General features: G+C 38.4%; 1 protein-coding gene across 1 annotated transcript in view; it reads right to left on the bottom strand.

Annotated features, from left to right (window-relative positions):
* MDN1 (midasin AAA ATPase 1) overlaps positions 1 to 13426 on the bottom strand; it is a 104922-nt gene that overhangs the window by 64358 nt on the left and 27138 nt on the right. Inside the window, exons 18-32 of the mRNA XM_068416982.1 lie at positions 13078 to 13222; positions 11605 to 11701; positions 9890 to 10003; positions 9077 to 9224; positions 8793 to 8903; positions 7816 to 7967; positions 7170 to 7348; positions 6608 to 6816; positions 5372 to 5518; positions 4466 to 4607; positions 4204 to 4338; positions 3989 to 4127; positions 2890 to 3028; positions 2665 to 2795; positions 1062 to 1206 (exon numbers count right to left, since the gene is read on the bottom strand). Of these exons, the coding sequence (XP_068273083.1) occupies positions 1062 to 1206; positions 2665 to 2795; positions 2890 to 3028; positions 3989 to 4127; positions 4204 to 4338; positions 4466 to 4607; positions 5372 to 5518; positions 6608 to 6816; positions 7170 to 7348; positions 7816 to 7967; positions 8793 to 8903; positions 9077 to 9224; positions 9890 to 10003; positions 11605 to 11701; positions 13078 to 13222 (2133 nt within the window). The remainder of the gene's footprint in view (positions 1 to 1061; positions 1207 to 2664; positions 2796 to 2889; positions 3029 to 3988; positions 4128 to 4203; positions 4339 to 4465; positions 4608 to 5371; positions 5519 to 6607; positions 6817 to 7169; positions 7349 to 7815; positions 7968 to 8792; positions 8904 to 9076; positions 9225 to 9889; positions 10004 to 11604; positions 11702 to 13077; positions 13223 to 13426) is intronic.

Below are 13426 nucleotides of genomic sequence, written 5' to 3'. Positions count from 1 at the left end.
TAAATAAAGTGAACAAGCTAGACCTTTCCTTCTGATTTTGACAGGGCCACTTTGTAACAAAATCTTTGAGAGAGTGGATTTTAAGATTTCTAGTAGTGGCATCAATGCAGGAAAGGGCTGATAAATGAAAAAGTTCAAAAGAATATGGGAAGAAACTGAGCTGGTTTGCGAGCACCAAGGCTCCATTTCATTCTAGGGCATCATATATCAAACAATGGCTATGTAATCTCCCTTTGCATACAGAAGCAAACTACCATGTGGAAATTTGCCTTCAATTGCAACTTGTTTCTGCATTTCCTCTCTTCCTGTGGCTGAATTAGTGAAGCAAATATCATTAGCACAAATGCAATGCAGAAATCAATCCCCTTTAAACACACGGCTTTACAATGAGTTGTTCTGTACTGTAGAAACCACTTTAAATGGAGTGCCCATCCTCTTTTCGGTAAAAGAGCTTATAGCTCTTTTTTTTTAGTCCTAGCTCCCAACACTGCTTAAAAGTTGGTGTTTTGTTTTTTTTTTTTTTGGGGGGGGTGGGGGGTGGGGGGGTGGTGTTTACCTGTCTTAAGTTACTTGAAGCCGAACTTCAGAAACAGATTTTTTCATTTAAGGAGAAAGGTCTTTTGGGATGTGATGTTCATATTCACCAAGAATGACAAGATGACTTCTAACTGTCACTTTCTGAACAGTATGAGGGACAATAACTTATTACACAATGTCACACTACTTCAGATTCATGTTAGAGCTGGATTTACTTGCTTCATGAGCCATATTTCCTGTACTTGAAGTATTCTACATATCAAGCCTACCTAGAGTATTTAGAGGCCTGAAGTTTTCTTTGACAATCTGCTGAGTATTGACTTATATTGTCAAAATAACAGTACACAGAAGTGATGGAAAACAGATATAATCTTATTCTCCTTTAGAGCAACAAGGCAGATGCCTACTAGGAAGCACTGGATGACAGAATTGGCATGATGCATTTTTGCATTGCACCTCCATTCACTAATCAGTCAATATGACCAGAAGATGCATGTTGCACTTGCAGTTGCTTTGACATTTACCTCTTTTTTCCCAAAGTCACCTCCTGGGTTCATGGTCGCAAGGATACGAAATTTCTTTCCTGCAACTAATAGTTCCACCTCGTTCTCCTCATCATCTTGACCACCTTTTTCAGCAAGTACCAATGTCTTTTCAGCTTCAAGAACACTAGAGAGAAGGTTAAAAAAGTTTAAATTTCATTTCACACTTCAAAAGGTCACTTAAAAATGAAAATCACATGAATCGGTCTGATTCCATTGCCCCAGAATGTGTATTAAAAATTTATCACCTGTTCATCCTCCCCAATTGAGGACTTTTCTGATTTTGTTCAGAAGGAAACGCTACCCAGCCTTGTTGATAAGGTTCAGTTCAAATGATCTGTCAAAAAACTTACCTAGTAAAGTCTATATCTCACAGCTCTTTTTACAAAAGCAACGGCAAAATTTATATTCATAGGAGCTAGGTAAAGAAATCTGCACAATGAACCAGTCTACTGTTAGAAAACTAAGAGACTATACATCTGAGAAGCATTCTACTAGGGTTTTGTGGGATTTTGTTTGTTTTATTAGCTGTACTTCACCATACACTAAGAGCTGTAAAAATCTGAGCTGCTACCTGTTTAGAAAGACAGTGCTTAGTATCACTGTCAAATCAAAAAAGTTAACTGAACTTTATGATAGCTGCAATGATACAATGAAAAAAACCCAGCTTGTAACAGAGAGGGTTTGGATATGGTAGAATATGGATACGCTGGTCATCTCAATATAACGGGTAAAGGAAAAAACTAAAATGAGGGATACTGCTGCAAGCAGATAATGAAATGAAATTTATATTTTACTATTTTTTTTACATGCACAAAAGAAGGAAATAACTAGATTTTGTTTCTGGTATTTGACAAGATGGAACATTTTCAAGAGCTCACTGACAGGCTGAAAATATTAATATTGCAGATGATAAATTGGAGATTTTACTTTTAGTTTTATTTTCTAACTTGCCTCATGTTGTAAACGTCTTTAGATACTGTTTAAACTGTTTCAACTGAACTAGGGTTTATGTTCTTAATTTCTTTATCCAGGGACATGAGCTATTGAATAAAGTGAATCTTTTCATCATCTTATTTTTGTCCATGAAACAAATACAGCAATTTGAGTGCAGATCAGTCTGTAGCAGCACTATAAAGCCAAATGGAAAGTAATGGCACCAAAGCATTCAAAACCAACATAATCAGTGTACCAACACATGTCAAGCAAATATATACATATCTGCTTTTTAATTAAACGTACCTTTTATTTTTACAGGTAAGTTAAGACATCAAGACTTAGGCAAGACAAGGCAGTTTCATCTTGTCTTACCTTAGTAGCTTTACCCCTAGCTGTAATTAAAATTTCAAACTGCAAAAATTGTCTAAGTATTACTGCGATTAAAACTACCACCTCTGTCAGGTAGATGACAATTAGAAAAACAAAGCAAACTGGCACAGAAGATGAAATATGAACAAGGTCAGAGTTATATGGGTCATTCTTCCTTTCTGCAAGAACTATAAAAGGAGCTAGATTTACTCTGCTCGTGTTTGTATAACGAATAGACACATTGAAGATACTTAACACTAACACACTTAAGACATACCTGTTAAGTCGCTCTAGTACAGAATCATCAGCTAAAGAAATCTCATCAAGGAGAAAAAAACCCTCCTCTTTCATTGCTAAAACAAGAGGTCCATCACACCACTCAAAGAGTCTAGAACCATCACATTCCTCCTAAGAAATGGAAAAGGAAGGAAAAAGTCATTAATCACTCCTACTTTTTGCTTCCATGGTCTCACTGTCCAACTACTATCAATGCAAGACAGACCTGGTCTTTCGACCTCTGCCTGACTGGTCGCAGTCCTCCCAGGAAGTCTGAAGTCTCCATATGCAAGTGGCAACTCACTGAGTATAGCTTCTGATTTGTTAATGCTGCAAAGATCTGACAAATGGTAGTCTTACCACACCTGTAACAAAGTAATTAATTGAAAGGGAAGAATTAAAAAAAAAAAAAAAAAAGAAAAAATCAGCCCACTTTGGACAGGATTCACTTTCACTGAAGAGCTATGAAGCAAAGGCTCAGCATGCAAATTTCCTTCTGCTCCTTTCCCTGAAAGAAATGTATGCAAAGTGAAGTCATTTTTGGCACAACAACTGTTGCTGACTTGCACAAGATGCCTTTAATTAAATTTAAATCAATATCTGCATTGATGGGTTTCTGCTGGTTCAAAGTCAAATTTATTTCAGCCTGCCCCTCCAGGTACTCAACTAACCTAACATTTCACTAAACTGGAGATGCTACATGTCTAGACCAAGCCTAAGTCTGAGAGAATAAACTGCTGACCACCCAGAGTTTTCCTTTATTACCTAAATAATTTTACTCCCCTTTCTTACATTTTTTTCCCTTCTCTCCCACAAAAAATTACTCTCCAAATCTATAACCAGCACAGAAGCAGCCAGCATCTACTTCCACAACCTCCTTTACAGCATATGAGGTGAGACTGGGGGAAGAAGTAGTAGCAAGGCTATATTCAAGTTCTTAAAACATATAAAGCGAAGTGCTCTCAAACAGAACAATGTCACAATTCCCCAAATACAGCCTCTCCAGTGAGGCACAGTGAGATTCTACAGAGCACCATGTGAAAGGTGGGGACAGAAGTCAGCTCATTTCAATTTTACTACTTTCTACATAATTTCTACGTAGTTATACAAAATGCAGATAATCCCATTAAAGACTTGTGCTGAAAGAGATGCATTTGCTTCCCCTCAAAAGGGAACTGGGAAAAACAGCAGCTGAAAGTCTGCCATGACAGAGGCTTAAATGTCCCAGAGATCGAAGCAGCACTGAAGCCCACACAATCATTTTGTGTCTGATTCAGTGGCTGGTGCAGCACTACAAAGAACTGCATCATAAAAAGTAAGGTTACCCAGTGTCTCCCACCAGCAGTACTGGTTCACCAAACTCCAGGGCTCGTCCCACCAAAATGGCAAGTCTCCTCATCCCTTGAGTCCAGACAATATGGTTAAAATCTCTGTCCATCACCGACATCCACATGGAGGATTTAGCTGCACAACACAAAGCAATCCATCAGCTTCAGTCACATCTAGAGAACTACCAGTGTGGTCCTTCTAGGAAACTCACCCAGTAGCTTTTTGACACTTTCCCCTGAGAAGAGAGACTCAGGATATAATTTTTTCTTGAAGTGTTTTTCAAGGACGTTCTGAATAACATCCACCTCCTCCTGTTTCCTGACTCTGCCTGCCAGAAGCATAAAACCTATAAAAGAGAGGAAGAGAGAAAGCAATTACTATCTGGTTAGTCAGCAACAAAAATTTATACTTAAGAACTAGGGTTATAAAGCAATTCTACAGACACTTCAAAAGCCTGAGGTAGCAGGGCTCACCATCATTTGCTAAGTGCTGAAGCCAGTCATACTCCTCCTCTGGCTGTTCTGCCAACCTGTACCTTTCAGCCCAACGAAACAGATCCCGCAGGGTAATGAACCCATGCTTCCCAGCAAACACCGTCGAACCTCTGCGGTAAGACTGTCGTAAGAACAGAATGTGAGCCATTTTTTCATGAACCTGTCCAAATACTTAAAGCAAAACTAATCAGAACTCTCTGATGTGACAATTCTTCAAACAAACTGTATGAAAAAAAAAAAGAAAAAAATCTAGTACAGTCAAGACTCCCAAACTCAAATTACCTTTAAGCAGGTATTTGATAGGTACCAGGAACAAAGTAACACAGATAATAATAAATAAAAATACTAAGAAGAAAATAGGTACCTGGAATAAAACAAAATTCAAGCAAAAGATTAGGTTCTACATCAAAGCGTATGTTAGCACTTTGAAGTGTGCTCTGATTTATGCTGCTGCAATTGCTTTTAAATACGAGACAGTTTTAGCTACACACTGAGTGTTAAATGCCTGTTAAATGCAGGAGTATCAGAACACATCCAAGATTACTGCTTAAAAATAATACCAAATTTAGCATGACCCAAAGACAGCTACAAATCCAACACTGTACTTTGGATCCAGAGCAAGGGATTATTCTACACATCAAATCCCAAGGCCTTTGGTTATTAATTTTTTTGCTGCTAGCTTTCTCTCAAATCTGACATCACCTTCCCTATTCTCTGTCTTAACCACTGAACTAAGTACTTTGGTGGGTTCTCTTTCATCAGTAATGGTTTAGGTTTTTAAATATCTGCCAGTTAGTAACACCTGCCCCCCCGAAAGGAATTTCTATTACTTTGTGCTGAAATATGTTTGCGTGTCTTCTACAAAAAGAAGAAAGACTCTCATACTTGCAGGTCTAACATGACTTTGACAAGCTTGCTGCAATAAGAAGGTGGCAAACTACATCGCTTGTACAGGATGTTTTCCAGTTCAGCACTTGGCAGTTCATCAAAATGCAGTTCCACAAAACGATTTCTGAAGGCTCTGGACAAAACCTAAAATATGAGAACATACTATTGCTTGAACTTTTTCCTTTGATATTCCTCACATTATATGTCTTCCTCTACACATCCAAAGGAAACATGGATAGTGTCATAGCATACAAATTAGCACATAAACATTGAAAGAAAGCATAAGAGAGAGTCTGGATGAAGATAAGAGCTTTAAAACGTGTTGTGTTTTAACCGTGGTAGGCAGCTAAGCACCAAACAGCCACTTGCTCACTCCCCCTACAGTGGGATGGGGGAGAGAATTGGAAGGGTGAAAGTGAGAAAACTCGTGGGTTGAGATAAAGACAGTTTCATAGGTAAAGCAAAAACCTACATGCACAAAGCAAAATTAGGAATTCATCCACTACTTCCCATCGGCAGGTGGGTGTTCAGCCACTTCCCAGAAATCAGGGTTTCATCATGTGCAATGGTTATTTGGGGAGACAAACACCAAACATCCCCCCTTCCTCCTTCTCCCCCCAGTTTCTATTGGTGAGCATGACGTCATATGTTATGGAATATCCCTTTGGTCAGTTGGGGTCAGCTGTCCTGGCTGTGTCCCCTCCCATCTTCTTGTGCACCCCCAGCCTACTGGCTGGTGGGGTGGTGTGAGAAGCAGAAAAGGCCTTGACTCTGTGCAAGCACTGCTCAGCAATAACTGAGACGTCCCTGTTATCAACACTGCTTTGGTCATAAATCCAAAACACAGCCCCATACCAGTCACTATGAAGAAAATTAACTATTCCAGCCAAAACCAGCACAAAATGGACATCAATAGCCCAAGTCAAATCTTCTCCAGTGCTCTTAAGCAAGAAATGCTGAGTCAAATACAACATATATGAACTCCAATTTTGTAAAGCACTTAAATCTCAACAACTCAAAATGAATTAGAAATTTGATATCTGCAAAACAAGCAACCAACCTAAACAGAAGCCAGCTGTACTCAAAGTTAGTCCACAGCCACTTCATCTCTGCCTCTTGAGAATTTCATGTTAATTCTGTGCTACACATCAGAAAGTTTTCATGTTGCACTTCTATGTACAAGAGATTCATTCCCTATAGTTGTTGCTACTCAAAGAAAGAGATTATACAGACCTTCCTGCCACCATAGAGTCCTGGAGGATTCTGTGTAGCAAACAGCATGAAGCGAGGGTGAGCTTTGACAACTTCCTGGGTCTCTGTAATGAACAGCTCCCTGTTATCATCCAACAAACGGTTGAGAGCCTCCAGAACATCAGTGGGAGCCAAATTCAGTTCATCTAGAACAATCCAGTAACCCTTTCTCATTGCATCTATGAGAATGCCTTGGAGGGAACACACAAAGTTCTAGTTAAAAATCTAACAAACCAGATCTAACAGAATCATGCATTCAGATACTTTTAGCAACCGGTTTTCACTCAGTATAAACGCTAATCCAAAGACGGAAGCAACAGTATTAAGTTGTTGAATTCTTTTCTTTGTGTCCAATAGGACAAGTATGATGAGACAAACATGAACTCTTAAGAATTCACTGAAATTAACATAAGCGATTATTATTAATATGCAACTATTAACTTTATGACATGTCATCTCTCCGTTGTAATAAAACGGACAAGCAGAAAAGAAAAAGCAGTGAAGTGAGACAGGAATTTGGCATACATATAATAGGTCCACTCACCTTCCTTAAATACCAACTTCCCAGAGGCATCCGATGTGTAACAGCCAATGTATTCCTGGATGTCAGTATGCTCATGATTGTTAATCCTTACACAATGATTCCCAGTAGCAGCAGCCAACCAGCGAATTAAACTGGTTTTACCAACAGAGGTCTCTCCTTGAATCAGTACTGGATGAGTCCTAAAAGGGATAACCAAAACAGTGGTTTAGAAGCACAAGTCCTATCTTTCTCATATACAAGGTATCAACATTATTTGAAATTTTCAGATCTACATTACCAAACTACATTACCAAAATATCACTACTTAAAGATCATACACTAATGGGAACATAAGTAACTTCACCCCCAAGTGCTAATTGCTACCCATGAAGCTTTACATACATGGCAATGTGAAATAAGCAGGTTACTCTAACTGCAAATTTCTAGATTATCATTGAAATAAAACTAGGTATGGCAGTAAAATGGTCTAAGGAGACAAGAAATACATGTATAAATTCAAGTCACTGTATAACGAAAAGTTAACCGTAAAGTAGAAGACAAATGGACATTACTCATGGCAAACAATAAAGGTTAGACAGCCACCACTCGAGGCCCAAATAAACATCTTTAACTTAGTTTTTTAATGGAAAAGTTGAAACAGACTTACCCTGCAGACACAACTCTGGCAATATCCTTCAGATTAAGCTTAACTGAAGGGGTTAGCACATAAGTCTCATCTACAGTAGGTTCTTTATCCCCAGCTGAAATCCAGTATCCTTCTATAAGTATAAAACTCCCTCCCTGGGGTTTTGGTATTTGCTAAGGAGACATGACAGAAATAACTGATTATACAAATGAGTTTCAATTTGCTAATGAAGACAACTACTGTTACACCACTGCAACATATTCTGTACGAAGTCATTTTAAATTAATCCCTGAGCACTCCTGCACTGCCCCCTTGTCACAGAATGCAAATTACAGGAAAAGCCAAACCAGATCATTTCAAGGTCATGAAGTGGGAATCTTTGCCAGTGCCATGAAGATAAAAATGTCTCGAAAGTCCTAAAACTGTATTTTGAAGTATGCTTTCAAGCAGGAAATTGGCTTTTATCTCTTTATATTCATATACATTTTCTAATATGAAGGGTTTTATTCTGAAGCAAATACCTATCTCTTACAACTGGCTTCCCCATGCCACCTGCCCAGTCCCCCATGCAAACTCATACTGGGCTCCCAGCACTAGTGAGATTCTTCCTTTCCCATTAGAGACAAAGCACAGATATTTGCTTCATATCCACAAGTTCTCCATTTGGATTCTAAAAATAAAAACCTTGTGAAAGCTCCTCAAAAGTTTGTGAAAGCTTTACAGTTGGAGTCACTGTATTAAGCTGCCCACACTCCACAATGCTGTAATTATTCAAACTTCCGTATTTTTTCAAATTAACAAATAAACTATCTAACATATGGCCATTTCAAGCAGAAGTAAAAAATTACAAAGCAACAGTACTAAATTTTTTTTTAATTCTTATCTTTATAACATGAAAAACAGGACTGCAAGAAGGAAATGTAGAGGAAAAAGACAGAGAAGGCAACTCAAATTCTACTCCGAATACTAAACAGCTCTATATAGGCTTAGTTACTTACCTGCTTGAGAAGGCTTTTTATGTTGCCAGAGACTATATGCTGGCAAATCAGCCTTTGAACTACTGGGTGAGAACCTCTGTCAAGCTGCGTCAGGAAACTCAAAGAGAAGCCCTAAGAAGAGGAGTTATTTTCAGTGATAAAATGAAAAATCATGAGGAAAAAAAATATAGATATTAAAGAACAATTTCTGTTCAACACTGCACTTAAAAAGAGAGGATTAACCTTTACTCAAACAGTCTTTGTAGTGAATGCACACTGAAACAAATCCCAACATAGGTAATCACCTCATACAGTGAGCGTGGTATGCTGCTACATGGATTAGACGCTGCAAATCTCAATGCCCTGCAAAGTGTACGGAGACTATAGTGAGGTCTGTGGCCAGTTCCATCCACCAGCTTTGCTTCTGCTTCCTTTCTCACAGATAAATAAAAGCTGAAAAAATAAAGAGTGAAACCAGTTCCAGTTACATAGTGCTGTTACTGATCAAACCATCGCTCTAAGGAATTAAACCCAAACTATGATCACTTAAGCTTATCTCCAACTGTCACTTTTTCTAAAAGCTCCAGGTTAGGAAAGCCATGCCAAACTCTGCCATCTGTATAGTCAGTGAGCAAATCAACAGAATATTTTAGAACCATATTTTTGAGAGCTTGATACACAGAGAATGACTATAAACTCAAAGTATTCTAAACATGTAACAGTTCTTCAGATTAATGCAGTGAGATAGTACAGCTTAAACCAGTGGAAAAAAAGGTAACTTGATAAACACACAAGACTTCCATTGGTATGATCTACAGAAACAAACCATTTTAGTCTCTCAGATGGGAAAGAGGACTGCAACAACAATGCTTTTTAACTGGTGCCACCAAAAAAAGCAATTCTGAATAAGAAAAAGTAAATCTCCTCTCCACAAGTACAGAAACCTTCAGAACGAAGAGGATGGATGTCCACCCTCTTTCATTTCTTAAGGCTATGCAAACTGCTGTGTAGGGAGCATTACAGTGTTTCCCAAAAGAGTTTAACCACAGACTACACTTACATACTTTCTTTTTGTGATTTATTCCATCAAGGATTTAAAGAGATTACAACCAACTTACTTCACAATTCCTTGTACTGTATTTTTGTTCACATTCAAGCCTCTCAGATAATCCATGATAAGAACTTGCAAGTCTCCTTCATTTCTCAATTCTTCTACATAGAGTTCAGTAAACCTGTATGAATGAAATCAATCCGTAACGCTTAGACATCTGACCACATTAAAGAAAAAAATCATGTTACATATGATTCTCATGTATAAAACATCTAAAATTTAAGCAGCAGAATACTGATTTGTCAAAGTACCTATAGATAGACTCAAGAACCAGAGTAATTAAAAAGAAAGTATTAGTAATACCTTATTTTTAAGTAATTCATCTGAATTATTTTAACTTAGCAGACCGAAAATAAACTATGGGACTGTATTTTTTTCAAATTAAATTTTTAAACAATTTGCAATAGGTACCCAAACATTACAGCCTGAACACTGAAGCACTGACACAGCAGAAGCACTTTTCAAAGTGTACTCTCTAATGATCTCTATTTTAAAAAGTGGACACTAATTTTGTTATGAGTAGCATATCTAGGTTGTTTTCTACTTTTACAAATATCCAGCTGAGCAATGATAAAATGAGAAAACTTGAAAATAAGCAAAGGAAGATTAGCAGCAAAACATGTACTCAGTGAAGTTCTGAGTATCTTTAAATATGTGAGAGTGTTTCACATTTAGTAGACTACACTGGCAGCTCTAGTTAATGAACATATTTTCAAACTGTTAGTCCAGTATATTTGGATGGGGTGTTGAATATGAGCCTGCAGCCCTTCCATAACATGCATTACAACTGCAAATAAAGGCTCAGAACACACCACAGCAAACCCAATACAACTGAGCAATATCATTAACTTCAGAGACGCGGATATTTTTGATGAATGCAAATATAAGTTCATTTAAACTTAACAAGCTGAAGTCTCCTTTATTCTGTATTACATTCACTTTCTTTCCTTTCACTACTAAGCCAGGAGAGCTAATAGCAATAAAACCTTACTTTGCCATTAATAACTGCAAATTACTAATTACATATAGTAATTGTATCTCTGCAGTTTTGCACAATGTTTATGAATCTGATAAAGGATGACACGTGTGACTTTTGGCATTCATGAGGGAAACTCCATCAAATACAAACAGAAGATCTTTGCATTCAGGAACAGATAGTACAGAAGAATGGATTTGCCACAACTTCAGTTTCCTGGCCACAGCTTACATGTTTGAAGATCACACATCTTAATACTTCAAACATCATACATCTGCTCCACCATCCAAACCACCTTCCTTCTGAGTGAACAAGGCTGGATATACAGCTTTTTGCAAGGATCATCAACACTTCTGAGTTATCAAGAGAAAGGCTGCTAAAAAGACACAAAGCACTTGTCTTTATTATACCCGTCAGGAACATGAACTGCTGCAGTAGCATTCCCAGGCACTGACAGCTTAATTGTAAAGAATGATCATTCCCCGGCCCCCAGTGACAACACTCTACGCTACTGCTAGATCATTTATTCATGCTCAGCAACTTTACAGAAGTATTTTCCTGATGCTATTTCATGAAAAGCCTTCATCATTATGTGGAAAGCACCTCTCACAGGAAGTTAATGTGAGTTCAGACTTACAACCTCAGGCTTAAAATAAGGCATTCTTCACCGGGTCAACTCACGAAGGTAATTAAACTCTGAAAAAGACAGTGACTAAGTGTTTTGTTGCAGAATCATTATTTCCTACCTGTTTCTTATTCCTGGAGGAAGATTTCTCTTTCCAACATCTGTAGCTGGATTCATGCATGCAAACAAGCGAAAATCAGGGTGACGGACAAGAGGTTCTAAAGGAAAACAGAAATAAGAGACATATGGTTAATGCTAAACACAGGATATTTATTATGTTAAGTTAGGTATATTTCTAAGCCAGTTTTCTATTACTGCACTATTACATTTTCTTAAAATGCCAGGGTAAAAAGTTTCCAGAGCATAACCCCATGTAATTTTATCAGAAGTATCTCTGCATCTTTACAACAGTTGCAAGCAAGCGAAACCCTGACTTTTATTTGTACGTAGCAGGATGTTTTAACAACACAAAATATTTCAAAAATTATATAAGCCCTAAACCTGGAACCCCTTTTCAGAACAATGTCCAGTGCTTCCCTCAGCCAGGAAGAAAATCCAGCCTAGGAAGCTCATACAACATTTGTCTGTATCTGTAGCTCCAGAAAACAATATTCAGCAACTGCATTTTTTTACCTTTAGATCTGTACTGGGTCTGGCTGGGATGGAGTTAACTTCCTTCACAGCAGCCCCTGTGGTGCTGCTGAGAACATACCACTGTTTTGGCTATTGCTGAATTGTGCTGGCACAGCATCAAGGCTTTCTCTTTTTCCCCACTCTGCCTATCCTCCCTTCCCCAGTGACTTAGCCGGGGGTGAGCAAAAAGCTGGGAGGGGACAGTGTTGGGACAGTTGACCCAAACTGGCCAAAGCGACATTCCCTACTATACAACATCATGCTCAGAAATTAAGAACACGGTAAATGAAGAAGCAGGTGGTGATTTTTGTCTTCCAAAGTGGCAGTTGCTCAGAGAGTGACTGCACTTTGGTCTGCTTGAGGGAACTGGTTAGTGACTGCCCCTTTGCATCACTTGTTTCACATGAGGTTTTTTTGCTCTTTCTGTTCTCTCCTTCATCCTGCTGGGAAGTGTTGTCGTGGAAGGAGCCAGCAAGCAGCTGCTGGCTGGGGTCAACCCACAAGAAGGACTCAGAAAAATCAAAGGTCTTGTCCATGTATTTCTAGCTGGAGAACAAATATATTCTCAGTATAAGTGAAAGGCTATTACTACAGTAGCAACTAAACCTCATGTTCCATGCCCTTAGCCATCAAGCTACTTCAACTTAAAAAAAAAAGACTCTCCCTGAATTGTCTTTAGAGACAGCAATGCTTACTAAGGCCACGAGAGAGATCTGCTCCTTGTAGAATCCAAAGACACAAAAGCTACAGCAATTTCTGCATGCTGAAACCTCCTGAGCTACAGTGAATTAAAACTCGTGCTTCTTGCATGCAAATATGACATCTAGAAACAACACGTTATTCTCTTACGCACACATTCATTTTAACAGTAAATGTTCTCAACTTATTTTGAGCCATATAGGATAGGGAATTCAACTAGCTGGACAGCAAGATACAGCATAAGCAAGCACAGAAATAGTACCTGTGTCTCCTCTGTCTAGTAACACCAGCGACCCAGATGATCCTTCCAATAAACCACTCAGGCACTCTAAAGTCTCTGCAGCAGCCAAGTTAATCTCATCCAATAAAATCCACTCTCCTTTTTTTACTGCTTGTGCCAAAGTACCCTAAAAATACGATAAATTTGTTAATCACGTCAACAGCAGTGATATATCAACTAAAGCATCTGTGTACTGGAAATACTTGTTTTGCAGTCTATGGGTTGAGCAGACAAATGGCAATTCCAGACCTTTTACAGCAACAGCAGTTTTACCGCTCTCCCCCAATAACAGCAATTATTTTGCAAGTCACAGAAGTCAGACAGTTATCAC

Source organism: Nyctibius grandis, chromosome 1 (genome assembly GCF_013368605.1).
Source record: "Nyctibius grandis isolate bNycGra1 chromosome 1, bNycGra1.pri, whole genome shotgun sequence".
In the NCBI taxonomy this organism is placed as follows: Eukaryota; Metazoa; Chordata; class Aves; order Nyctibiiformes; family Nyctibiidae; genus Nyctibius; species Nyctibius grandis.
This window is presented reverse-complemented; position numbering and strand designations above follow the sequence as displayed.